Below are 26,245 nucleotides of genomic sequence, written 5' to 3' on the forward strand. Positions count from 1 at the left end.
ACTGTGAGATAAAAGATTTAGGTGTTTAGTTTATACAGCTGTAGATATATCTGTGCATGTTTTCAAGAAAAATGCAATAATATAAAAGTACAGAGCGTGTTTTTAAGATTGCAATCTGAAGGCCAAACATTTAGATCTGCGTTTTTGTAGTCGCATAAAGGGTTTCTGGCCTCGGTCTTTCATTTTAACACATAATAGTTTTACCTAACGTGAAGCTGTTTTGGGAAACAGACCAAAATTGGTATATAGCCTATGTGATATAAAATTACTTATCTTAAGATTTTGCTCATACTATGCACATTAAACATTGTGACAGATCAAAATAAATGTGACTCTTGCTGGCAAAATGAGTCGAAATGCGCAGTGTGTAATTTTGAGCTAGAGGCAAAAGAAAGCATAAATGTCAGTTTTGGTCGAAATTGAGGATTTCATAAAATAAGTCCATTAAGCCCTCATCTAGCGATCCCAATTCTCTAAATAGTCATTAGACATCTAAAATTATCTCTTTTTTTGTATGTTTTCTGAGAGGTTTGCTGTCCTAAATGCTTAATCTAATGCATAAATTCATCTCCATCAACATGCACGTCTGACATGTTAGTCTTTGTTTTAAAACATGCAGGAATTAGAAAAGAAAGGGCAAGAATTGCTTGATATTAAAAAAGTAATTAAGACAGATTAAGTTCAGGACCTGATTGATGTTAAAAGAGTTATAAAGAGCGATAAGACATGAAAACAATCTTCCTTGTGCTGACTAACAGATGCGAACCGTACGCGCGAAAGCAGCGAATAAGCGCAACCCCAATATATACACATATACAAAGAATTCGTTTAAAAAAATATCTGTTTTGACAAAAATTCAAGCATATATAATCTGTTATGTCTTAAAGGAATGTTTGGTTAACTGTTGGGATAAATATGAGATGTGTAACATTATATTACATCCTTACATTACAGTAGGTCTCAATGTCAATCAAACAATAAAAGAAAGAAAAAATGTTTTTTTCTTATAGATATTGTTTTTTACTTTATTTGTGCCAAATTTATTAGTTTTACCAGTTATTTTAAGGTATAGATGCAGTGATTTTGCTTTTAAACCACAACCATCTTTAACTTGATTTTTTACAATTGACTTTGCTGACTCTATCAACTTCAAACAGGTGTAGCTCTGTCATTTTTTTGCCAGATTTCAACAAATCATACATCGTTTAAAAGTTTAATAGAGATTATTTTTGAAAATGTGCTCATTCTGACTTAATTTGCCAGCACGGGTCACAAATGATATATGTTTGTTGTTTACGTCTGTACTTCCCTGTAAAGGAATCTGCATCGTCGCAGAGCTCACGGTCGGAGATGGATGGAATTATGCATTCCTGTGTGACAGCTCATAGTATTATGAATGATTAATTCTTTAGACAGTAATTGCAAAGGCGCTTGTCTGCCACCGAGTGCAGCAGATACAGAAATGAGCACAATGGTGCATTGATGGCAAACTATCTTCTTATCCTGTGTCATCTAATCCCTTCTTTTGTGTCACACTCAAAATGCTTTTTAATTAGTTTCATTGGGTAATGCGCTGCTTTGCCTCTGTCTGCGGCTATTGTCGTCAGATTCGGTCACATGAGTAGCGCCATTGTTTCCATCGGGGCTCCCCAGAATACACTTGCCATTTCCCATGAACGTGCACAAGTTAATCGCCTTGACAAACGTGTCACTCGTTTGCTGTGTTTCTTAAATAGAGGTTCATTAAATTAAATCCGTTTGGCTTGTGATGTTGTGTTATGTGGATGTAATGATCTTTACAGTGTTTACAGAGACCAATGCATTATTTGATTTCAATTTCTTCAGATTAAAACTCTCACGCACAATTTATTGAATGACTTTACAGTTATGTATGAGCGATATGCATGGGTATAATTAAGATGTTTTATCAAAATTAGCCACGGTTGGCTTTTTTGTATGTTGCATGAAAGATAGGCGATGTATTAATCTGTAATTTCTATTGTATGAGTGCTTTGAGATGGACTCAACTGGAGATGAATTTAGCTCAAAGGGAGCTTTTTTTGTTAAATATATGGAAATATGTTCAGTGATATTAGGTTAAAAACAATCCATGCAGTTTTGCATTAGACCTTTGTTTGAACCAAATAAAAAACATCTCTTCTTAAGTTAGGAATCATGTTTTTAATAATGTGAAAAGCTTTCTTGCTCATGTTGTGTCCCAGCGCAGACCTTTAGCTCTGAATCATGTGTAAGAAGTGTTCAACAGCTGTAGAAACATTTGCTCTGCATCAGTCGCTCTCTGTATTAGCACTTCTCAAAGAAGCTGTTTATTTTCCTGCGTATGACAGTGGTGTTTTTTCAAAATTTGTTTTGATCTTCCACTTAAAACCAAAAATATTTTCCCGCAATGATAAACAAACATTATAGGTAACAGAATTTCAGACTGATTTAGAAAGAATACATATAGATTGTGTGCGTTAGACATGGACTGTACCTGTATGTTTATTTGTAGTTATTAGTGAGTATTTAATCTTTGAGAGAAACATAAATACAATACACACTCTTAAAATGGTTGTGTTAATCAGTGTTATTTTTGGGACAACACACTAGAGCTGAAGATCTTTGCCCGAACCCGACGGGACCCATCGGGACCCGACGGGTTCGGGCGGGTTCGGCTTTATTTCTAACATTTTACACGGCTCGGGCCGGGCTGGGGCTTGCGCTTCGGCTTTGCGCAGTAAATCAGTGGTCAAGTTCAATGCTGCTGGATGCACTATCAGTAAGCGCAGGACCGCACTGAAGCCATTTACAGTGGATTTAATAATTTTCCTCAAGAAAAACATGTAGCCTAATCTTGGTGAGTAAAGGTTTTTCAATGTATAACTAAATATTAATTGAGTCTTAAATACATAATTTAGACAGAGGATACTAATGTTGGCATTAATGGAGAGAATGTATTATCTTAATTTAATTCGTTAAGAAATAATAATTTTATTGGCATGTTGGCCTATTTATAGTGTATGGCATAGGCCTATTTAGAGTGAGATGTTACAGATTACTTATTTTATTTCTTTGTTTTAACTTCCAAGTTGCGTAGCCTTGTTAGTCATAAATAAATCATGTTAAAACCTGTGTTAATTACTCATTCTTGACAAAGCTGTGTATGTGCGCACATTTAAATAATGTCGGGCTGTAAACGGGTTCGGGGATTTAAAAAGCTGTCAATCAAAATGTACTTTCGGGTTTGGGCCGAATTCTGTCGGGCTTCGGTCATTTCGGGCCTAACTTTTAAGGCCCGATTACAGCTCTACAATACACTAAATGTGTTGTCCCAAACTAGACACATCTCTGTGTTATTACTGGAACAACACATTTCGTTTTACTTTTAAATAAATACATTTGTAAATACTTTTTTCGTATTAAAAAATTACATTTGAAGTTTTCTGAATGACTAACTAGTTTTTCAGACTAGTTTTTCGGATTGGCATCCGCATAAATAACTTAAGTTTGGACAGTTTACTGTATAGTTTAGTGTAAAATGATGGCAATTGACTCAAACCGCGAGGGTGCGAGTGCAGAATTTGCATTGTTGCCAGGTCCCATTGTTAAAGAGTTCCTATTTCATTGCTAAAAAACGACATTATATTGTGTATTTGGTATATTACAATGTGTTCGCGTGGTTAATGGTTCAAAAAATCATTTTTGTTGATCCAGATATCCCTGCCTTCCTCAAACGCTCTGGGTTGCGTTTCCCGAAAGCATCGTTAGCCAACTACTGTCGTAAGTTTCGTCATAACTGACAAAGTTCAACGATTTGGTGTTTCCCGAAACCATAGTTTAAACGAACATTCGCAAGCTACATCGCACACTTGTGTGGTTTGAACGACAGCTCCTTACCTGTCGTTAGAAGCAGCGTTCCTTGTTATTATAATATGTAGACTTATGTTGATCATGCTTTTGAACAAAATAAGCAAAAACATGTAGTACAGTCTATATCCATCATTCTAAATATATGAAAATTTTATTTTACGTCTTTAAGTTTGTAAACAGAATTAAAGGGCTGCATTTGAAAACTTACGAGCTTTAAGACCCTAGGGGAATCCCTGGGAGGAGTGACGTTATAGGGAACTTGCGCATGAATTGAATATCTTGAAAATAAAGAACAGGTAACTAAATCACGTTTACAAAATCGTCTGATGCAATATATGTTATTTAAAGCAATAATCTGACATTAAATCGATTTGCACAGATTAATTAGTACTTCACCTCCCACATGACATCTTCAACTATGTTGTTGAACCAACATGGTTCAAACAACGAATGTCCGACAAAGTTACTATGCTTTCGGGAAACAGTTGTAACAAGGTAGTTCGTTTTCCAACTATGCATCGTACTGTGTTGGTTCAGCAGCGAGTTATGGCGTTGTACAGAAAAGCACCCCTGATTTGTTACAAAGGTCATCGATCTGAAAAACGCTGTGTGCTCGATTGGCCAGCTTACCAATACGTTGTGATAAAAAATGCGTAAAAAATTAACAGTTCTGGATAGCTTTCAAATTAAAGCCTTTGTTCTGAATAACTTTAAAATTAAACCTAAATTAAATTAAGTTTTTTATTTGATGGTTTCTAAAAAAATTGCACATATATTTGCAATGTTATAGCAACATATGATAATAAACGGCAGAAAATATACATAATATTATTTTTAATAACCAGAAAAAATCTAAAACAGATGTTTTTGCCAAAGTTTTCCAAACACTCCCCATGTCTGCCAATGGTGGGCTACCAAATAATCCAGCCGCAGTCTGTTTTAGGTCAGTTATGCAGGTTCTTAATATTCCACAATTACACACATTTGGGAGGTTTTCCAGACAGGGCTTATCCTAGTCCCAAACTAAAATGCATGTATGCGCTGCCTTTATTTAAAAACACTTGCACTGACACATCTTAACATATAGCGATGCCATTGTTTTGTCTCAAGATGCACACCAGTAATGTTTTTTTTTAAGGTTTGTTTGTAAAACTACTTAAATGTCCTAATATAACCAATGCCTAGTCCTGGATTAATCTAAACCCTGTACGGGAAACTGCTCCATTATCTTTAAATCAAGACATATAACAAGTTGGGGCATACAGCTCTGTATATACTGTAAGATAAATAATTTGTAACCGTTTCCTATTTCTGAGCTTTGCAACAATGGTGCCCTTCCTCTCCCTGTAACAATATCTGTGTCTTTTGTATGCGATGACACCTTGTTATTCAGTTCTCTATATAGAGGCATCATTAGAATAATAGGCTGGACGCGTCTCTTTTCAGAGGATAGACCGTTTTGACATAACCAAATTTGTTCTAGGCTGTCATGTTTTACAAGAGCCATTAAATGCAAAGTTTGCAGTCTGGTAATCAATAATACAGACAGTTATATTTGGAGCCGCTCCCTCTGTAGGAATATTACAGCTTAGGCTTGTTGCTAGGGAGCAACACAAAATGTGCTGAAACTGTAGTGAACGCATGCCCACCGCTGTAAAACATCGGCAGGTGCCATAAATCATCAACAAAAGCTTTCATGTTGACATCGGGGGATATCCTGGAAAAATGAGCTCAGGGTAATCGAAGCTCGGACACGCCGGAATCAAATAAAGACTAATATCATGGAAGTATGAGTAGAATTGTGCCACGTTGTGCCGCCCACATCTGTATCCAGTGAATCGCAACATATTGAGTTTAATCATCAAGTGTTTCTTTTGGCAATTATACAAACTCACCAGAGAAACAGGAGTGTTTCTGTAACTGTGTGCAGGAACATTGTGTTGTTAGACGCCCACTAGGAACTGAAGGATTTCTTTTAATTTAGAGAAAATATGATATGTACTGCAGTAGTGTTTATCACCGAATGAAGTAAAGGCTTGTTGTGGTATAATGTTGAAATCTAAGGGGGTCTCTGGCTTTTAAAACAGTCCTTGATCTGGTGGAGGAAGGATTAATAAAGACATTTGACAATAAAAAGCTTTATGTATTAAAAGCCTGGCAGGTGATTGGTTGTCTGGGGATTCCATGCATGTTATTTTACTGTTGTCCTCATATCTTTTGTAGAAAGACAAACAGTTTGAATGCTTGATGCGTCTCACAGAGAACAAAATCATCATCGATAGCTGTGTAGCAGGACCTGAAAATAGTCTTTAAAATCCACCTATTATGCCCATTTTCACAAGATGTAATATAAATCTCAGATGTGTCCAAAATGATTTAGCTCAAAATACCCCTTTTTGGGTGGGAGCGAAAATGCACTGTTTTTTGTGTCTGTTCCTTTAAATGCAAATGAGCTACAGCTCCTCACTCCCTTACCAAATAAGACAGTGAGTGATTTCAGTTTAAATAGACTGATTTCTGTCAATACAGTCTAAGACTATTGAAATATGATGGACAGCCTACAACTTGCTGAGGGCGGAAACTATGATAATGCAAAATTGTCAGTGGGTGTGGGCGGAGCTTTATCAGTGTGACATCACATTAACAAGAGAATCAAAACAGCATGTCTAATAAGACTGCTTTGGTTTAATGGAGATTAAAAAAGCAGTGGGTGGATTTTTTTTTCATTTGTAGGATGGTTGTGTTCACACACTGCCAACACACATTTATATCCAAACACCTTTTTAAAGTAGATTTTGCATAATAGGTGCCCTTTAAAGCTTTAAACTTTGTTATCATTATAACACTGTATTCAAATGTTTCCAAAATGCAGTTGACTGCCAACATATTTTTATAGTAACTATAAATACATTATGCTTTAAACAGGTACTGAAAATAAGCATTTAAATGAAAAGTGTCTTGACACCTTATCAGACGTACAAAAAGAGATCTGAATGTAAAGTCCCAGTACAATGTGAACAAGAAGTGTGTATTAATATGAGAAGCGAGAGATTTGTCTTAAATCAGATTATTTATACACCAAGACCAATCTGCAGTTGGATTTATTTCAAGTCTTTATTTGATTATTTGATCTTGTGTAACTGAGAGTGAACACCGGCAAATGCACAGCGCATCCTGATTTGTGCTATGAATTGGTTTAGATAAAGTGTGAATGTAGATATTTCTGTACATTGATATTCTGCATTTACAACGCTTTGATGGATATTGCTCAGGGTTGCGTTCGCTGTAATCTTTTCAGGCAGTCACATCAGAGATATTGAGGCATCAGAACAGATTTAATGACCCAACAGTCGCTCAGAATCCCAGCAGCTCGCAACATTAATAGATGAATGTTATTTGACTCATTAAAAGGGTCGCGGCTGTGAATAATAATTAGGGGAAGACAGATCAACGCTCAAGCCAACTGTAATAAGACATGCATTAAAGAATTCTCCATAATCTCGGTTTTCACTCCAACGTGAAGCACAAACACGCACACAGGAAATTGATTTGTGGGTTTATGACCGAAATGTAATTTTGTTAACTGTTATTGACGGGGAGTCTTCCATTAAAACAGTTGCCGTGGCGATGACACACATTTTCCTTTCATTATTGTGTTCTGCGGTGCAGAGAGCGCTAATAATAACTCACGCCAATAACTTCAGCATTAATGCACGCTTATTTAATACAGTAACCAGGACAACAAATAAGCAGCTGCTGTCAGGATTCCTGGAGTCTGTTTTTACGGCTCGATCTTCATCCTCATGCTTGAATTGCATATTTTAAAGAGACAGGTAGCTATTAAAGCGTGTTTGTCGAGTCGCTGACGGGGAGATTATATTGGCTAAGGTTTGTTTAGGAAGGTGGAGCTATACAGGAATGCATCTTAAGACCCATGTTTGACTTTCTGGGAATTCACCAGGCTATTTGGTGAAACTCTTGAAGGTTTGACATAATGTATGTGTGTGCAGTGGTTGTTTTTATTGAAGATTAGTCACCCTGGTGTCTGCTGAAGATGTTCGTCTGATAACGAACAATGGCGTACCGAGAGCTTGGCTTTTATTGTGATATAATCAAAGGGGCTTTTGATGTCGTATGCTGGGGTAATGGAAGTTATTTGTAATTGTCGATTGGCAAATAAGCACACGTAAAACCTGCTGACAAGCCATTTGAATATGTGGCCCTGTAAACTCCTATCACAAGCTCAGGCAGGTTTGAGAGTGAACTTGAAACATGCATTATGTTTAAAGGATTTGTGTTTATTTGTCATGTTACTCTTTACACAGAGATAATAGTTCTTGAACTGAAAAAACAGGCTAGGAAAAATGTTAAATAGGCTCAAATTGTTTTCTAGACATGCAAAATATTTTGTCAATCCGAATGTATTTAATCCGATAGTTTACATGTACTCTAAACATTGCAATCTGATTAAAATGTTTGTTTACATGAACATTCTATATAATCCCAACCACAAGACAACCCAAGCGCACAGCCCGGGTTGCCAGATTTGCATATTAAAACCAGCTCAATTGACATTAAAACTAACCCAAAAGCATCCTAATGACAATTCACAGCCCAAATACCAATATCTAATCAACAAAATCCTTCGATCTTACACCAGAGGACTTGGCAACGCAGCACACAGCATCTCTTTTCAAGTTCACGCTTTATCTCTGGATATAGGTACAAAGTCAAGGATGAGTTGGAGAAAGTTGTTCTTAAGAGGTATTCAGGTATAGAGTTAAAGGAACAATATGCAAGAAATTTATATCAATTAATCATAAAATGGCCCTGATATGTCACTAGACATTAAGAAATCATTTTCATTTCAAATACTTATATCACTGGCAACAGCAGTCCTGCCCGGATATTGTCATTTAAAAAATGGAGTTGCAGCCATGATGTTTATGTTGTCATGTTGTGTATTGGCCACCAGTTGGGTGATTGCAGTACCAGTTTTAGCCACAAGTTTTGTTGGTGCAATACCAGTTTTGGCCACAATCCTACATACTGTTCCTTTAACTCGCCAATTAAGATAAAGTTGGGCTCTTACCCAACTTATATAACCCAGAAGTATCCCCTTAGGGCAATCAGTTGAAACTCCGTGTATGTTTTGATCATCGCCCTGAATCTGATCTCTATCAAAAGTCCTTCACAAAAACAAAATTATCTCATATTTTGTATTTTTGAAGAAACCTACACTGTAAAAAAAATTCTGTAGGAATGACAGTTTTACTGGCAGCTGGTTGATAAACGAGTGTGTGATAAAAGAGAACAAAATAAAGGTAGGGTGATTTTTTTGTTAGTTTTTTTTTAAAGCAGAGGGTCTGTTTTTTATTTTATATATTGTTTGTTTATGTATTTAAAAAATAACTCATAAAAAAGCTGCTGCTAGCTGACAACTTTTTTAAAAACGCTGGCGGGGAAAGAGTTAATATTTGGTATTATTATTTGGTTGCATGTAAACAATTGACTCTTAGGAAAAATGAAACGCTACATACAAATTTTTTTATTTACGATTGATTTTAAATATTAAATGTGCAATTATTTAAATGTTTTTAATAGCTGATTTTTGTGTGGTTTCGTTATTTTCTAGCATAAAACATTAAATGAACAAACTTATGAATAAATAAAAAACATGCATACGGGATGGGTAACATGTCAGTAAGGATTAGTTCATTAGGATCCAGGTGTATTGGTAAAGCTTAAATGAGACATGCCATTTGTTTAAGTATCCCTTTAAACTCCTATCACAAGCTCAGACAGGTCTTTGAGTGAACTTTCAACACATATTATGAGGTGTTTATCTGAGCTGCATTATTTTTTGTCATGTTACATGGTAATGGCAGCGTAAAATACGCTACTGATTTTTATTTTGGAAACAGCATGTAATGTAAGGTGTAATTTTCTACACTTTTCCCTAAAGTATCCATCTGCTTTGCCTTTTTGATCTGCCTTGTATCCTGACATACTGTCCCGATGTAAAAATAATGAAGTCATGAGTCAAAATTTTCAATCTTATCAAAACTAAAAAAAGTTTAAAAAACGGCTTCAATCTTTTGATTGATGTCAGAGATCCTCAAGAAAAATAACATGAATTATTAAAACTCGGGGGCATTTTAGCGCATACATACGTCCCGGTTTTATGTTTAATTGGCTCTCTTTGCAGCAGAGGTGTTATGTAAATATATCCCACAGAGGACCATTTGACATTTTTGTGGAGCACTTGAGCCGTAAACTGAGTTCTGTCGCTCTGATCAGATAGGACATGTGAGGATTTTTCATGCCGATTTCAGACCAGTCAGGATGTTGTCCTTCCCCATCTCAAAAGCTTTTTGTCAAGCGTATATAAAGAAATGTACAATGTGATTTTTCAGATTTATCATAGTGTCGTTCTAGCCAATTAAATTGCTAAAGATAAGAAACCTTTTCTTTGGAAAAGGTTAGATTTTATTAACAGTGTGTATGTAAAGCTCATCTTGACCTCTTCTGTAACCCAAAGGAAAATTGAATCAAGAAATTGAACATAAGATTCTGTTTGATTAATGTGAAGGATGTTTTAAAGTCAACTTTGAAAGAAGAATATAATGTCTATATAACGTTTAAGAGAATGATTAAGTTGTTTTTCTCTTCAGCATTGTTCTGTGAATAGAGACACTTTACCTTAAGAGTTCAATCTTACTCCCGTTGACTAGTCCGATGGATGCACAGACGCACAACCCTGATATATACACACATACACAGAATTACAGTTTTAAAAATATCTTATGTGTAACATTATATTAGATCATTACATTATACAGTAGATCTTAAAGCTGTCTGTCTCAATGTCAATTAAACAATAAAAGAAAGAAAAAATATAGATATTGTTTTTGACTTTGTGTGTGCCAAATCTATTCGTTTTACCAGTGATTTTAAGGTATGAATGCAGTGACTTTGTTTTAAGCCTTTAACTCGTTTTTTCTCAAAATTGACTTTGCTGACTCTGTCAACTTCAAACAAGTTTTTGTCAAGATTTCCACAATTATACATTGTTTTTTTAGAGAATGTCAAAATATCAATAACTCATTTTTGAACATTTGCTCATTCCGACTCTGTTTGTCAGCACGGGTCACATATAATATTGATTAATATAGTACAGCTTGTGTTAGTTTAGTGTAACAGTAATTGCCGTAATTTAGGTGACAAGGTTGAATTGTATTTACTAAACAAATCCTTTCAATGACGTAAGGGCTACAGACATGTTGGGAGATTGTGTGTTTTATGGCTCCTGCCAGCTGAATGCTTGCAGTCATTGTGTCTGAATAAAGCAAAGTAGTTCCTTCTCTTTAGGGAACGCCAACCATTGGGCTTTGCGACTTCCACGTCATGTAATATGAGCTCGTATTGCAGGTATTTGAGAATCTTAGATTTTTCAGGTTGGGATGGGAACAGACATACACAGCGTTACTCTGAGCTCTGATCTCCAGGAACTGAATCACATGGCTTCTTGCCCAGAATCTTTTATACTGCCAATCCTAACACAACGCTGTCATGTTAAACCAGGAGTTCAGGCTGTAGTAAAACATAATAGCCCACAGATCTATATCCCAACCCCTGGGAGCAGCTCTACTCCACAATCCTCCATTATACAATGAGATTAACCGTATGAACTCATAGCACTTGCATTTGGATTGAATTATCATTATAGCAAATATAATATTGAAGACGGGCAGATTCATCAATGATCGTTCTGGTGCATCATGACTGATCAATAAATCAATTCTGGCAAACATTGTCTTTACAGTGAACAACGAAGGGAATTTGATCGCGTTAACGTGATGATTTTTTTCTCTGTGGTGTTCAGGTGATGATGTGGAGGATAAAAGAGTTCTGGTGTTGAGTTACCCTCAGTATTGTCGGTATCGCTCCATTATCGTGAGACTTCGGGAGCGACCCACCACTCTGCTTACGGACCAGGTGGTGCTAGCGCTGGGCGGCATCGCCTCCTTGACCAACAACACCCAGATCCTGTACTGCAGGGACACATTTGATCATCCCACGCTGGTGGAGAACGAGAGCGTGTGTGATGAATTCGGTAAGTGCTCGTGTCTGTGACCTTACAGAGGCTGATTATGGCTTATTAGTTTGTTTAAATACTAATAACTTAATAACTTGCATAACACGTCCTGCTCCCCTGTCTGTGTTATAATTGATAGCTGCATTATACTGTAGTTGATGTCATGTGGCTGTTAGTTTTCAGGTTTTTTTTTTTGCATACACATTTTATGCATTTGAAATTTTATCTAAAGTGACCTACAGTCTATTCAATGTATCTTGAGAGGACCCAAGACATATATAGAAAACAAAATAATGTTGGACCAGTAATGGTGCGTTCACACCTGATGCAAATGAATTATGTCTCGTGCAAATCGCGTCATTTTGTGGGAAACATGCTGCAGGATGTTTACCGCGTCTTTGCATTGACTTAACATGTAAATCACTTGCGATTAATGCTTCCTTCGCAAATGCGATTTGCACGAAAGACACGGCACGAATTAAGCGTTTTCCGACGTTTAATGCGCAAGTTGAAAAATCTAAACTTTGGTGGATATTCGCGACACATTTACCAATAAGGAGCTTGCTTTAGTAGTGACGTGATTACAACGTAGCGAGCAGAGGCAGAAATACCAAACAACAATAGAGGACGAAATCGTCTTCACTGTTTGTGGACACCCAGAGCTGTACGACACATCTTTGTACTTTTATAGAAACAGGAATAAAAAGGATCTTGCTTGGAAGAAAGTGAGCAAGGAGGTCGGACAATCTGGAAAGTTTTAAAAAACGCTTTTATTTTAGCTATATATATATATATATATATATATATATATATATATATATATATATATATATATATATATATATATATATATATATATACATATTGAGACTACAAGCTAGCTAAAGCCGACCTTCTCACGCATATTCGTGTCTAAATTTAATGCCCGAATGACGCGAGTTAACTTAAAATGTTAAAGCATTCAAATACGTGCGAATAGCGTGATTTATTCGCTTCATTCGCATCTGGTGTGAACACACAGTAAGCAATCACATAGCAACCATCAGAACATCCCAGAAACTGCTTAGCAACACCCTGGCAACCACCGAGAGCCCTTTAGCACCATGTAAATGTAGTTATTAGCTGGAAGTTAATTTAAAGATGAATTGGTGTAATTGAGTGAGAGATACAAATGAATGAATGAATGAATGAATGAATAATTGGATGATTGATATTAAATGATTCAGTCAGTGAGTGCTATATCTTCATTAGTTAAGAGATGTAGGGTTGTGTATGAGGACAGACAGGGTTATCATTGTTGTGTTCCCTACAAACACGAAGAAATGAGTTGAGCCGGTGATTGAAACGGACACTCTTAGTGTGCGGAGTCAGGAGCTCGCTTCATGATCTAAGCTGAACTGAGAGACTGTATTTACACTGAGGTCTGAGTCCATCATCGCCCGTCTACTCGTCGTGTCAGAAACATATCCCTCCAGAAGAGCTGCTGTGATATTAGAAACAGTAACTCATGCCATCTTAGCTCTGTGCGTTAGCTGGTTGTAAACTGCGGTCAGTCACTGACTGAAATTTAAAGTTTAATTAATAAATGTACACGTTCGTTTGTATCTACTTGTGTATAATGCACGCTAATGGTATCGGCCCCTATACAATGAAAAAGCTGTCAAATGCTTTATTCTGATTGGCTGAGAAATGTTCCATAGGTATGCATTATTTTTCGATAAATGCACACCTGACCTGAAATCAAATACCAGAGCAATGTCATAGCAGTGTTTGTTGGAACCCTTGTATAAGCAGAATAATTGACGATGGGTCGTTGAATTATTTGAAGAAGAAAAAAACGCACACCCACGGTGCACCTAAGCTTTGTATCATACCGCATTTCTAAATTGGGTGTGCATTATTTTCGAATATATCCATTGTCAATTATTCCTTATATAACAAACTGTGCTATTTACATGACGTACAATTAAACTTTTATCCAGAATTTAAAACAGCCAATAGCAATGATATCAGTGTAATATTACTAGATGATTTAGTACTGGGCATCTGTATACTGTACATACCAAATGACATTTTTTTTGTTTTTTGTGATTTACTGTTTTCTACATAAAATCATCCTTCTTTGGATTAAGTAAGATCATGTCAAATGATTGAAATCAAACTTTGATGCTCTTCATCTCATCATTAGATTATGAGACTTCAGACTGGATTTCACAGACAGGGGCACAATCGGTGTTAAGCTTGTGCACAAGACAAGCCTAATGCTGAGAATGTAGAGGTCTTCTTGGGTCCAAAGAAATGAACCTGACCCGAAATGACCGAATCACTTTTTACCTGAACTCGACGTGCATAAATCTTTTTTTATATAAAACCTGACTCTGGTCAAACCTGACAAAATTAGACACACATTTTTTTTAAACCTAACTGGACTTAAATGTAAACGGCACCGGTGTGTGTACAGTCAGACAGAATGAAATCTCTGTGGCCTCGCAGCCCATTTGGCCCACTGCTTCATTTATTTTCATTTGTTATCTGATGATGACACCAATGTAACCAAATGTGTTCTTATAAATCTGCATTCAAAATTGATTGACAGGTCTCGCTTCATGAAAATTAACCTCCCGCCTGTCACATAATGTTACAAGCGCTCTTGGCAAACAGAGATGTTTGGAAAAGACTTAATGCACACACGCGAGATAGATCGGGTCTTCTCAGGTTGTCTTGTTCAGCAACAACACATTCATTTTAATATACTTGACCCGTGTCCGAGGCACACATGAAACTTTTAGACCCGAACACGCTCGGGCACCAGGTTTCGGATCTAAGTAAACCTGCGAAGACCTCTAGTACCATTACATTGGCAGCAGCTCTGAGGGGTGTCCCATAAATCTAAGTCCCAAATCGAAAACTTGAACACAGTTTTGTTTTGTAAGCACAAAAATTGTTCCTTTAGGAAAAGCAAATTGAGTTACACTGTCTTATGGGTTGTAAATCTTTGTGTGACATACACATCTCTTCCAGATCTTGTTTTTGCATTCCAATGGTTTGAAGCTTTCAGCGTGTGAGATGAAAGTGTATTGTCAGTATGATCACTCACACATCAAAGTTTTTTTATTTAATTGTCTGATTGTGATTTAGCTTAAGGTCGTGCTTATGTATTAATTTTAAGCACCCTGCACTTCAGTGTTTGCGTTTATTATTAGATCGGATTTGAAGGTTATTTCAAACAATACAGTGATTCATGTGTGGTGCAGTTTACACTGAGGTCGAGTTACACGCTAGGGGGCCTTTGGTTACAAAATTGGATATTGAATGTGGTTTTGATAGAGATGCTTATGTAACGTCATTTGATGAGAGATCAGAGAACAATCACACACAGTAAAATTGCATAAATGTGCTCCAATGTCTGTAATGGATGTCCATAGGTTCATAAATAAAGAAGAGTTAAACACTGTATCATTCTCAAAAGCATATTTGAATGGGGGCCTACAGGGATTTTCGTGCGCTGATTAAAATGTCTTTGTTCTCACCAGAGTTTTAAACAGAACACTGACATGCTGTATTACAACCCAAAGAAGTCATTTTGTTTAACTTAGTAGGGTGTGTTATTTATTAAGGCTTTAACTCAACGTATGAAGTCATTGTTCACAAACTCTGGAGGAATAGATCTGATTTGCGAAGCCGAGGCAGATGAGAAAATCTGAGAGAGAGAAAATAAAATATTTGAGTGCTTTTTCTGCTCGGAGTGACGGTTACTTGGCGGAAAATGTTCAGCGTTTAGCCTTGTCATTAACTTTTTGAAGCGAATAACAGTGTTTCCAAAGGCTTGGCAATGGAGAGGGGAGTTCTCCAGAATTGAGTTCCAATGCATTACAGAACGAAGATCAGAATGGAAAGCAATGCTATTTAAGGATGAATATGGCAGATGCGATGTTGAATATTTTTATTCATTTGTTCCTCTGATAATGGAAACGACTGTAGGGTTTGGCTTATTTGTATGCCTTTTTAACAACAAGATGTTAAATTGACTGAACTCTCATCCTTTAGTAAGTTATTTCAACCAAGAAAGTCTATAATAACCGAAGATAAAGCACCTTTTAGTTTCAATGACACTTGGGAGACAGAGGAAAATGGCACAGTGACAGCAAAAATGCAACATGCATATATAGAGATAGCGTCAGAAAGTTTATTTCTGTTTCATTGAATGCTTGTTTTGGACTGCGTAGGAAGTTTTTAGATGGAGTTACTAAAGTTACAGTATGTTTTCGTAGTACAGTGAACTCCTTTATCGCAAACATCAAGGAAATTTTGTTTCTTTGTGGTATGACCCACTTATTAAAAAAATACCACTAAAACCTCCTCGAAGAAAACAAAGATAGGAAAACAGCCAGAAATAGGAGGGAAATACTTGAGGATATAACAGGGGTTTGGAGAGGCAGATGTAGGGAGTTAATAGGAATGTGTGTGTATGTATATGTGTGTATGGAGGGATACTGGTGAATTATTGAAGAGAGTTTAGAGGTTGATATCATGTAATGGCCACACTGTTATTTCACTCTTGATTCATTTCCTGTCTCTCAGGTGGTTATTTTTAGGACGTCTGTATTATTATGTGAGCATACACTTATGATCTTAAAGCGTGATAGCTGCATTATGGAAGAAGCGAGAGAAAAATGAGTTAGATTGAGTGTGAGCAAATGTTTCATAAGTTGTTCTGGTCATTGTGACGATCTCATGTTATTTTCCTGTAGTGTCTGTCTACAGTAGCTGCCCTGAGATTAAAATCTGATTCATTTAGCATTGTCACGTAGGCATCACATTATTAAAGCTAACTATATTACGCTGCAGCAATATAATATATTACATATTACATACAAATTACATAATAGCAGAATTAAATTAACCAGCTAAATCAGCATATTTTTATCAGCATAATATTAGTTGTTTTTGAACAGTTATTGTATTTGTTTCTATAAAAGGTTTTACTGGATGGATGTGTGATTATGGGTGCACGTGCGCCACATCCACATTCAGCTCTGGTGTGTGGGTTTTGGTCAAAACAAATGTTTTGTAAAGATTTACTGCGTTTGTACCAGCTATTATGGCAACCCCTAACTGCACAAATTATGCCGGTCTTTCACAAGCCAGTCAAAAAGGCACACTTGTGTCAATCGCAATACAATTACCATTAGCTTTAGTGGCTCACCGAAAGTCTTAAAGGAACAGTATGTAGGATTGTGGCCAAAACGCATGACGACACGCATTAAAAGTAACGCTTTTGCCCCATGTGAATGTACCATTACAGAATAAAAGCTGTCGACACCCACATTTAAGTCAAAAATAGGGTGGATAGGTTACAGTAAAAATGCTATATTTTGGAACATCCCTAACTTCTTAAGTTATTATTCTACCTGGGCAATTCAACATAGCTATTTATATAATTATGGGGTAACACTTTACTTGAAGGGGTGTTCATAAGACTGACATGCACACCTTCATAATAATGACATGACACGTGAAGGAGATTTTATGAACATTTATGGCAAATGTCATTAAATGTCATTTGTTCAATTATGTTGTTTTTTATGCAAAGATGACATTGTCTAAGATGTCTTTGTTATGACAACTTGACATGAACCAATACATCATAACTTCTGTCATAAACATGACATAGCAGAAGAATGATAAAACTTAAGAAAGTACCTATTTTTATGGGTCATTAAATGTCATTAAGTGTAAATACTATGTCAAATCATTTGAAATACCTTAACAAAATGTAACAGGCACGTCAAAACATTACAAATAACTTTATTTAACACTGTAGTTAAGGTCAAGAAAAATATTCGTGACGCTGTTATAAAACTATATGACAGAGTATTAACACTTATGAAATTTTAATGACAAATTCAATTTGTATCACTTTTCCAAAAAAAATGGTCAGTTATGTTTGTCTTGGTAATGTCAAGTTGTCATGACAAGTTATAATGTATTGGTTTATGTCAAGTTGTCATAACAAAGACAATGTCATCTTTGCATTAAAAATGACATAACTGAACAAATGACACTTCATAACAGTTATCATAAACGTGTATAAAATTTCATTCATGTTCATAGCGCGTGTCATGTCAATCTTATGAACACCCTTTCAAGTAAAGTGTTACTAATTATGGCTTAAATATTTGTGCTTACATATGGTCTCTATATATAAAAAGTCACACTTTTCAGGATTTTTTTAGTACTGTAGTTGCCAAAGGATGAAAAAGATCAGAAAATACAGGAAGAGTATACAAACTCCACCACGTTTTAGACGATCATAAGTAATAATTGAGAGGATTTTTTGTGTAACTTTTACTTTCTTTGTTTTCATAAATTCATTGCCACCTTTAAGCTTAAATAAAAGAAAGTATTTAACCATGAAAACATTGGTTAGTTTAACCTTAAAGGAAATGAATACCATTGAAAGTGTTCATGATTCCTGACCCAACGCATCCGTTTAAGGATAAACCAAATGAATGATTAAAAAAGCGACCCTTCTGCTTCTGTGCCAGTCTGAATGGATTTGATGGGCAGGCAGAAAGGATTGTGGGTAATCCAGCAGGGGCCGTGTTGTGATGGGAATGCTGCGTGTATGATTACAGTATGATTGATACCCACTGCTGCGGGGATTTTAATGATAGCTTGTTGTTTTGTGAAAGGATGGGAGCCATTTAAATTTCTCAGTTTAAGCGGTTGAGTGTTAATAATTTGCTCTTAAATAAAACAAATTACAGGCGCCTGTGTGTTTCACCCCCTGTACCATGGTTTCGGCAGAGGGTGTTTGTCCGAGGTGCGTACTGGTTTTGTCCGCCGCTTCATTTAGATGGTGTGTTTACCACGTACGCCGCAATAAAAATGGGTCATTTATTTTGTTTCCCTGCAGATCTCCGCAGCGCCATCGATGAGGCTCGGGGTGGCATGAGGAGAAACCTTAAACAGACCGACGGAAGCGCGAGTGCTCTTAATAAAACATTTGAAGTATTTTATAAGGATTGTGGAGTGGTGTTGAGGGATTGGTTGAGATGTTAGTATAATATTAGGAGTGTTTTCCAGAGCAGGAGCTTTTAGAGCATGAACATGAAGACTTTGGGGAAAAGCGAGCGAGCCATGGTTCTTGGTTTGTGAATGTGGCTTTTCAAAGCTTTAAATAATTGGATGCTGGGAAAGAACTCATCATTCTATGAGCAAGGAAGTGACCCTTTTTTTTTACATTGAGAAACAACAGACACTCCCTTTTTATTCCCACCCATCGAGAGAGAAAAAAAAAACAAGCTGCAAGTGCAGAAGAAATACCTATGACACAGTTCCTGCCTTCAGTCGTACTGCTGAAATAAACAAAGCTGTCTTTATATTGATTCAGCATTTCCAGTGAATTCGTGTCACTTCTCTTTTTTTTATTTATGGCAGCTGGTTCTGTTTAACATTATATGAGGTTCTCTCAACACTGCTCTTCTTCATTAGAGTTGAAAATTTAGTGGTTTGTTTGTTTGACAGTGCACAGTTCACCAAAACATAAGCCTCCACTAAAGCAGGGATGTATCCCACGTTCTCTCTATTTTTTGTATATGCCTCCCACCAGATTTAATGCTAAAGTTATTAATGCCGTCCAGATGTACTTCCATGTGTTTGCGAATGGAAAGCCACTTTCCACTGTGATTCTCTGAAGAGAGATTGTTAATGGAGGTTTGAATAAACAAAATGTTAAAGGATTATTGTTTTCCACACTTAATGGGGTACGATAGTTTATCCAAAAATAAAGATACTGTCATAATTTTAGATGCCTCCTTTTCATCCAAATTCATATGAGGAACATTTATAAAGAATGAGCTTACTGTTCTTTTCCATACAGTATTATAGAAAGTCTGGAGCTTCACACTCAAAAAAAAAAAAAAAAAATGCAGCAAGAAAATATAATGAGATTTAAATATGATAGGATTTTCATTTATGTAACCCATACAGTCTCTCTTTCTCTTTCGATCATTCAATCGCTCTCATTGCAGCAGTTCTGCCATTGTTTAAAATGTATGAGATCATATTGGTAATTTGAAAATGTTTCTTTTCATCTGCTTTATTTGATTCCATTTCTTTCACTTGTTTCACAATCTGGGTTGGATTACTGAAGGTTATGCATTTTTAAAAAGCCCATATGCCTCATCCATGTGTCTTATTAAGTATTCAACGAGAAACTGAAGGGACTTTTTTCCACTTTTCAATTCATATTTTTCATCTGATCTCCTCTCAGATGAGCTCTTGAATCAGAAAGTGTTTTACCTTTGAGGAGAATTTACATAACTGGTTGGTGAGGTATAATATTTCTCATATTTCATAATGAATAACATACAGGCTTACGCCACATGCAGATTATTGCCAGTAATTGTGTGACGTGTACACTGCCTTGAGAAATTCAATGGAGAAGTGTTGTGTATGTGTGTGAACGTCATTTGTTATTTATTCTCTGCTACAGTTGTCAAATCGGTTTAAAAAGATTTTACCGTGGATCAGATTTTAGTATTCATTTGATGACTTATTTATGTTTTGTGGTCCCAGTCCTGAAACACACTTGCATATCGTATGTGAATGAAAAACGTTTATGTAAGCTTGATTTGACTTGTCATGGTTTGTGCGAGTGCAGTTTATAACACATTCTGCATAGTCGTCTTATATATCTGTGCTTATTTTAGACATCAGCATAAACTGTTTTCCTTTAATCCTCATTCTGAGTTTGCATACAGTAATGTGGCATATTTCGTAACTCAGCAATGGTGAAATCACACTTGCATTCCTGTAAGTCCTTGCGATTACATATCATTAAAAAAAAGTGTGGTTGGCTTACCTAAACCCGTTTTTTACACAAATTATGAAAATGCAAGGAAAATGCATCCTGGATTTTTCCAGGAAACGTTCGATTTTGGTTCATTCACACTGCCAATGGCTTTCCGGATTTTGTGCATGCGTTCATACACATCCCATTTAGATCTGCAGCATCTAAAGTTTGCTTATTAACCGCAATTTCTCTATCGAGAAACCACACACACAGGCATTTTTGTTTATTACAAGATCATAAAGGAGTGCACACGCTGTTATTATGCTGGCAAACGATCTCAGCTTTAGCGAGGACCTTATCTCTTCTTCGTTTCAGTGTGTAAACCTTTTTTATCATGAATGACGCATTTAAATCCCCAGTGCCGAAGAGGTTAACAATAACTACAGCACACTTTGTGCGGCATTCCGTAAATGTTACGGCAAGGTCCCTTTTACGAGAACGATCCCAGAATCAATTACGGGACGTTTACCTTGACACAGAAGGCACACTGCAATTTTATGAGACTTTTTCGGGATCAAAGTGTTGCGTGAATTAAGGCTATAAGGATCAAGTTTGCCTTATTTATTAAAGTCTCACAGGTGTGTGTCATTGTCAGGACCACCGTGCCAGCCCACTCTGGTTTTTCCATGCAAGGCTTTTGAAATCAGACTGAGCAGTTTTCTTTTTGCGTCATATTGGGACTGGGTTCAAATTTAGCAGCTGTCCTGTATACATTCATGAATCACACAAAAATTGTCCAAGAACTACTTAAGGTTGAAGCGAAGCAAGGAAAGAAAGGCAACAGTACGTAGTCTCCGAAAGAATTTTCCAGTAAGTGTTTTGTAACACATCACATTAAAGGAAAACCAAATTGCCATTATTTCCACCTAATGCTCCCGGGGGTGTTGGAGGTTTGGCATTCTGACAGCTGAGAGTGGTACAAACTAATTTATTTAAGAGCTGAGATTTACACCCAACCAGCACATACACATTCCTCCGGTCTGTACATTGTGTCATAAATCCTTAGTGAAAATATGATGTCATCAGCATAGGCCAACAATGCTCTGTTGTAGACCCAGCAGAGCGGAAGATAGCCCACAATAGCCAGCTGGATTTATTAATTTGAAGGTAAATGGACCGATCACGTCAATGGGGTTACAGTATCTCCATCCTGTTCTTTAAGGACACTTTGAACATAGTGTCGCTGTATTTTTCCTCCCTACTGAAAGACATAAAGGTTTTGGTCTGTTAGATGTGACATTTGAGGTTTCATTGGTATTTTTAGCATCCTCCGTTGTGATTTGGACTAATTGCTCAGTTGGCTCCCTTTAGTTTTAAAAGCTCATTCTTGGCAATAAATCCTCCGGAGAAGAGTCGACACTTCTCGCTTAGACGAATCGCCTTTTTTTTCTTCTTTCTGTGTTCTGGAAAAGAGCCGTGCGTGTCAACACTTGAATAGCTCTTGTACTGTTGTCGAGTATGTTGAGAAACACAATGATGCGAAATGCTGTGCTGGGAAAGTAAATATTAAGCTTGTTTTTTAGTTGCATGTATTCCCTGCAGATTACTTAACTTAATAATTCATGCCAAATAATGAACTCAACCTTTCAGAGCCAGAGATTATTCATATGAAGTGACTGTTGTACCGGGTGAAAATGACTCTTGACCTGTGGTTTACACACTAAGAGTCACGTGGAAGCTGACCAAAAAAAATGACTGGATGTTCCAGCCTGATCTCACGAGAATTTGTACATATTTTACGAGTTGATTCGTTGGTATGAAGTGAATCGTACAATAACATTTGATTATAATAAAAATTAATAACGAAACCCCACCCCTTACCCCAGCATCACAGGGGCAAAAACAAATCATACAAAATGTACAAATGTAGTCTTATGAATTAATACGAATTAGCCACCTCGCAAAATATGTTCAAATTCCAATGAGATGCGTTGGATGTTAAGAAGTTTTGCAGGATGGGAACTCATCCAGTTGAATTTAATATGGTTCGAAATAGGCTTTAGATGTCATTATCCCATAATTTCTGGTTTCATTTTATAATGTCTGTTTTAGTGGAAAAACCTGTCACAGATTAAGCCTCTAACATTTATTCATAATGAACTTAAGCACCGAAGTGATAATTTTTTTACTTGCAAGTCTATTTAACTAATAGTGTGCATGATTCAGATGCATGTTATTTAAAAACAAGAGCCGATAAAAGATTTTGATTAATCACATACAAAATAAAAGTTTGTGTTTTGCATAATATATGTGTGCACTATGTGTATTATTTTTATATATACACACACAGGTACATGTTTAAGAAATATATATATATATATATATATATATATATATATATATATATATATATATATATATATATATATATAATATGTTGTCTAAGTGAGTTTCTAAAAGTGTTGGGTTTGTTAAAAATATATTGAGTCAGTTTCCCAGAGAGGGTTTAGATTTATGTAAGACTAAATCATAAACATTTAGGTAGTTTTTACAAACTTACATTACATAAAACATTACTAGTGTTAATGGTAGGGTATCAAATTTTGAAAAATGACGTATGATGTCTGTGTGAACAGGCTGCACGGTGGCATTCAAATTACGCTTACGGATGAGGGACAAAAAAGGCAACGTCCGTTCGGACTGAGATCTATGATTGGTTGAAATTTTTTGGGTCCTACGCCTTTCCCAGATAACATAAATTTCTACAAATACATTTAAACAACTTAACACAGTGATTCCTATCAGGATGTGAGGAGACTTTTAACCAGCATAACTAAAAATGTTTTTGGATCAAATCAGATACCCTGCCTTTAAGATATGTCAGTGCAAATTGTTTTTAAATTAATACACCTCAAACATGCATTTTAGTATGGGACTAGGATAAGCCCTCACTCTAAAAAACAAACGGTGCTATATAGCACCAAAACAGTTGCTTTGGATCGTAACGATAGAAGAACCATTTTTATTGCCATATAGCACCGGTGAAGCACCAGTGAAGCACCAGTGAAGCACCTGTGTAGAACCATATAGTGCTATGTAGAACCATATGTGGTGCTATAGTGGTGCTATATGGCCCCTATATGGTTCTACACTGGTGCTTCACTGGTGCTTTACTGGTGCTTCACCGGTGCTATATGGCACTAAAATGGTTCTTCTATCGTTACGATCCAAAGCAACTGTTTTGGTGCTATATAGCACCGTTTGTTTTTTTAGAGTGCTGTCTGGGAAACCTGCCCATAATGTTTCTAAACCATTAGCCTTGTCAATGTGCATTTTTCTGTAAAGGAGATTTTGATTAAACGATTGTTCTTTACATTCAGCACTTACATCTGCTAAAGTCACATACATCTCATTATCATTATTTATATAATATCAGCATTATGTTGCACTCCAGTAACTGCACTCTATAATATCCTACTTTAACAAGGTCATTGGTTTAGTTCCAGGAACTAACACACATAAAATGCACTACAAGGCACTCTTAAAGCCAGATGCATAAAACTAAAATAAATTAAATAGTAAAACGTATGACATGAGCAACTGAAAACAATATTAATATTGATAAACTCTATATATTTGTATAAATGTCATATTGCATATATGTTTGTGTGTGTGTGTGGATATAGTAAATGTTTTATTATAGTACTTTAAAAATGGTATATGGCCTTATTTCTGACATGAAAATAGGCTCTCTAGACAGGTCAGATGGCACTTGGGAGTTTTATTCTCATTTTTCAGCACTGCGTTATGTGGCCTGGATTTACAGGCGACGTTTAGATGCAGCTATTGCTCGTCGTTTGATTTATTACCACGCTAACATCCTCAGTGTATAAACATTTAATGAGAGTAAATACGTGGATGTGAAAGAAAGGCGCATGAAATGTTTCTGATAATAGCTTTAAAGTAAACAGAGCTTCAAGGACTATGTTGCAAGTCCATTGGGAAAACACTGCTTCCTTATTTGTGGAGCGCTCAATTGTATTTTTAGTATTTTAGAGCTACGTAGCCATTTGGTAATGTAAAGCTGTCCAATGTCCCATGACTGCGGTGTGCTTTATCTCATCTATCCTGAGTAAAATGGTTATCTGTGGAATGAATGCACTCTTTTTTTCCCCCTGACTGATGTTTCTCTCTATCATTTTTAGTCGGGCAATTAAAGGGCCGCTGCTCTTAAACAGAGTTTACTGTGGATGCAGATGAAAGCGGTAGTAAATGCCATTTCTCTGATTTGGGTATTTCAGAATGTTAACACATGTTTAGAGATGGATTTATAGGCTTTTTATGATATTGCAACAGAAATGTGTTGTTTTCCCACAGTATTGCCCTATGACCGGTTGCATTGTTATTCTATAGATTTAAACTTCACACTTCATCAATACATTACATCAAAAGCTCTTTGTTTGTCCACTGATATTTTATTTCCTAAAAAATACATTATGAACGCTTGACTGCGCTTGTTATGTAACGTCACACGGCTTTCTATTTGCAGCAGCCTTGAGCTTTTTACATCAAATTAATCCTTAAAAGGCTTTTCCTCCTGTCTAAACAATGACCAATAAACACAGCAGCAGCTCACAGGGAAACTTCAATAACGCGCTCATTACTCAGATGGATATTTATAGTTTCACATACTGCTTAATATCTCTCTCTCTTTCTCTCTATTTCTCTCTCTCTCTCTCTCTCTCTGAATGTCATCAGTAGGGTGCTTACTGTACTGTTCTTCATATATTAAAGTTTTATCAGATTCAAGCTCTTAGCATAGCCAGCAGCAATTGACATATTCAAGATTCATATTTGACCATCTGTACACTTTTGTCATACGGTAAACCAGAAATCATGAGCAACTGTTATTAGCAACAAACCCTATAGATTTTGAACCGATGCATGTTTAAGTACATTTATGATATATATTTCGAGTGTTTATGGGACAAAAAGTACTGCTATCATCCTGAAGCAGGTTTAGGCATTGAAGTTGATGTAAGGGGTAGTGTTAAATGTGGGTTTAGTTGTTTATTTTCTCAATGTAATTTACAATCCTAGTCATATTGTGAAAGACTCATCTGTGCATATTACTCTGTCTTATGTAAAAACTTGCTCCTACTTTTAGTTAAAGACTTCATGACATGTATTGACGAGTGGGGTTTTTGCTTCCTTTGTTGATTCATTTCCTAGAAAATGTGGGTGCTACATAATAAATGGGCCGTCCTTTTGCATGTGCTACAATCTTATGTGTTTTGTTATAGATTTAAGGGATGCACCGATGTATCATACTGTGTGATATTTTAAATTGGGACACAATGACAGGAGTATTGCATTTAGTATGCTACGCACTTCTGGATTTTTATGACAAGGCATACATTTTGTATTGGTGGATCCCTAATGGATTTTTATCGTTGTTTTTTACAGATTTAATAGCT

The 26,245-nt window shown here is 36.3% G+C and overlaps 1 protein-coding gene across 1 annotated transcript in view; it reads left to right on the forward strand.

Annotated features, from left to right (window-relative positions):
• The window catches only part of arid5b (AT-rich interaction domain 5B), a 119,049-nt gene that overhangs the window by 24,176 nt on the left and 68,628 nt on the right, over window positions 1-26,245 (forward strand). The window contains exon 4 of the mRNA XM_073815854.1: window positions 11,756-11,986. Coding sequence (XP_073671955.1) covers window positions 11,756-11,986 — 231 coding nt within the window. The remainder of the gene's footprint in view (window positions 1-11,755; window positions 11,987-26,245) is intronic.

The sequence above is a fragment of the Paramisgurnus dabryanus genome, chromosome 1 (assembly GCF_030506205.2).
Source record: "Paramisgurnus dabryanus chromosome 1, PD_genome_1.1, whole genome shotgun sequence".
NCBI classification, from domain to species: domain Eukaryota; kingdom Metazoa; phylum Chordata; class Actinopteri; order Cypriniformes; family Cobitidae; genus Paramisgurnus; species Paramisgurnus dabryanus.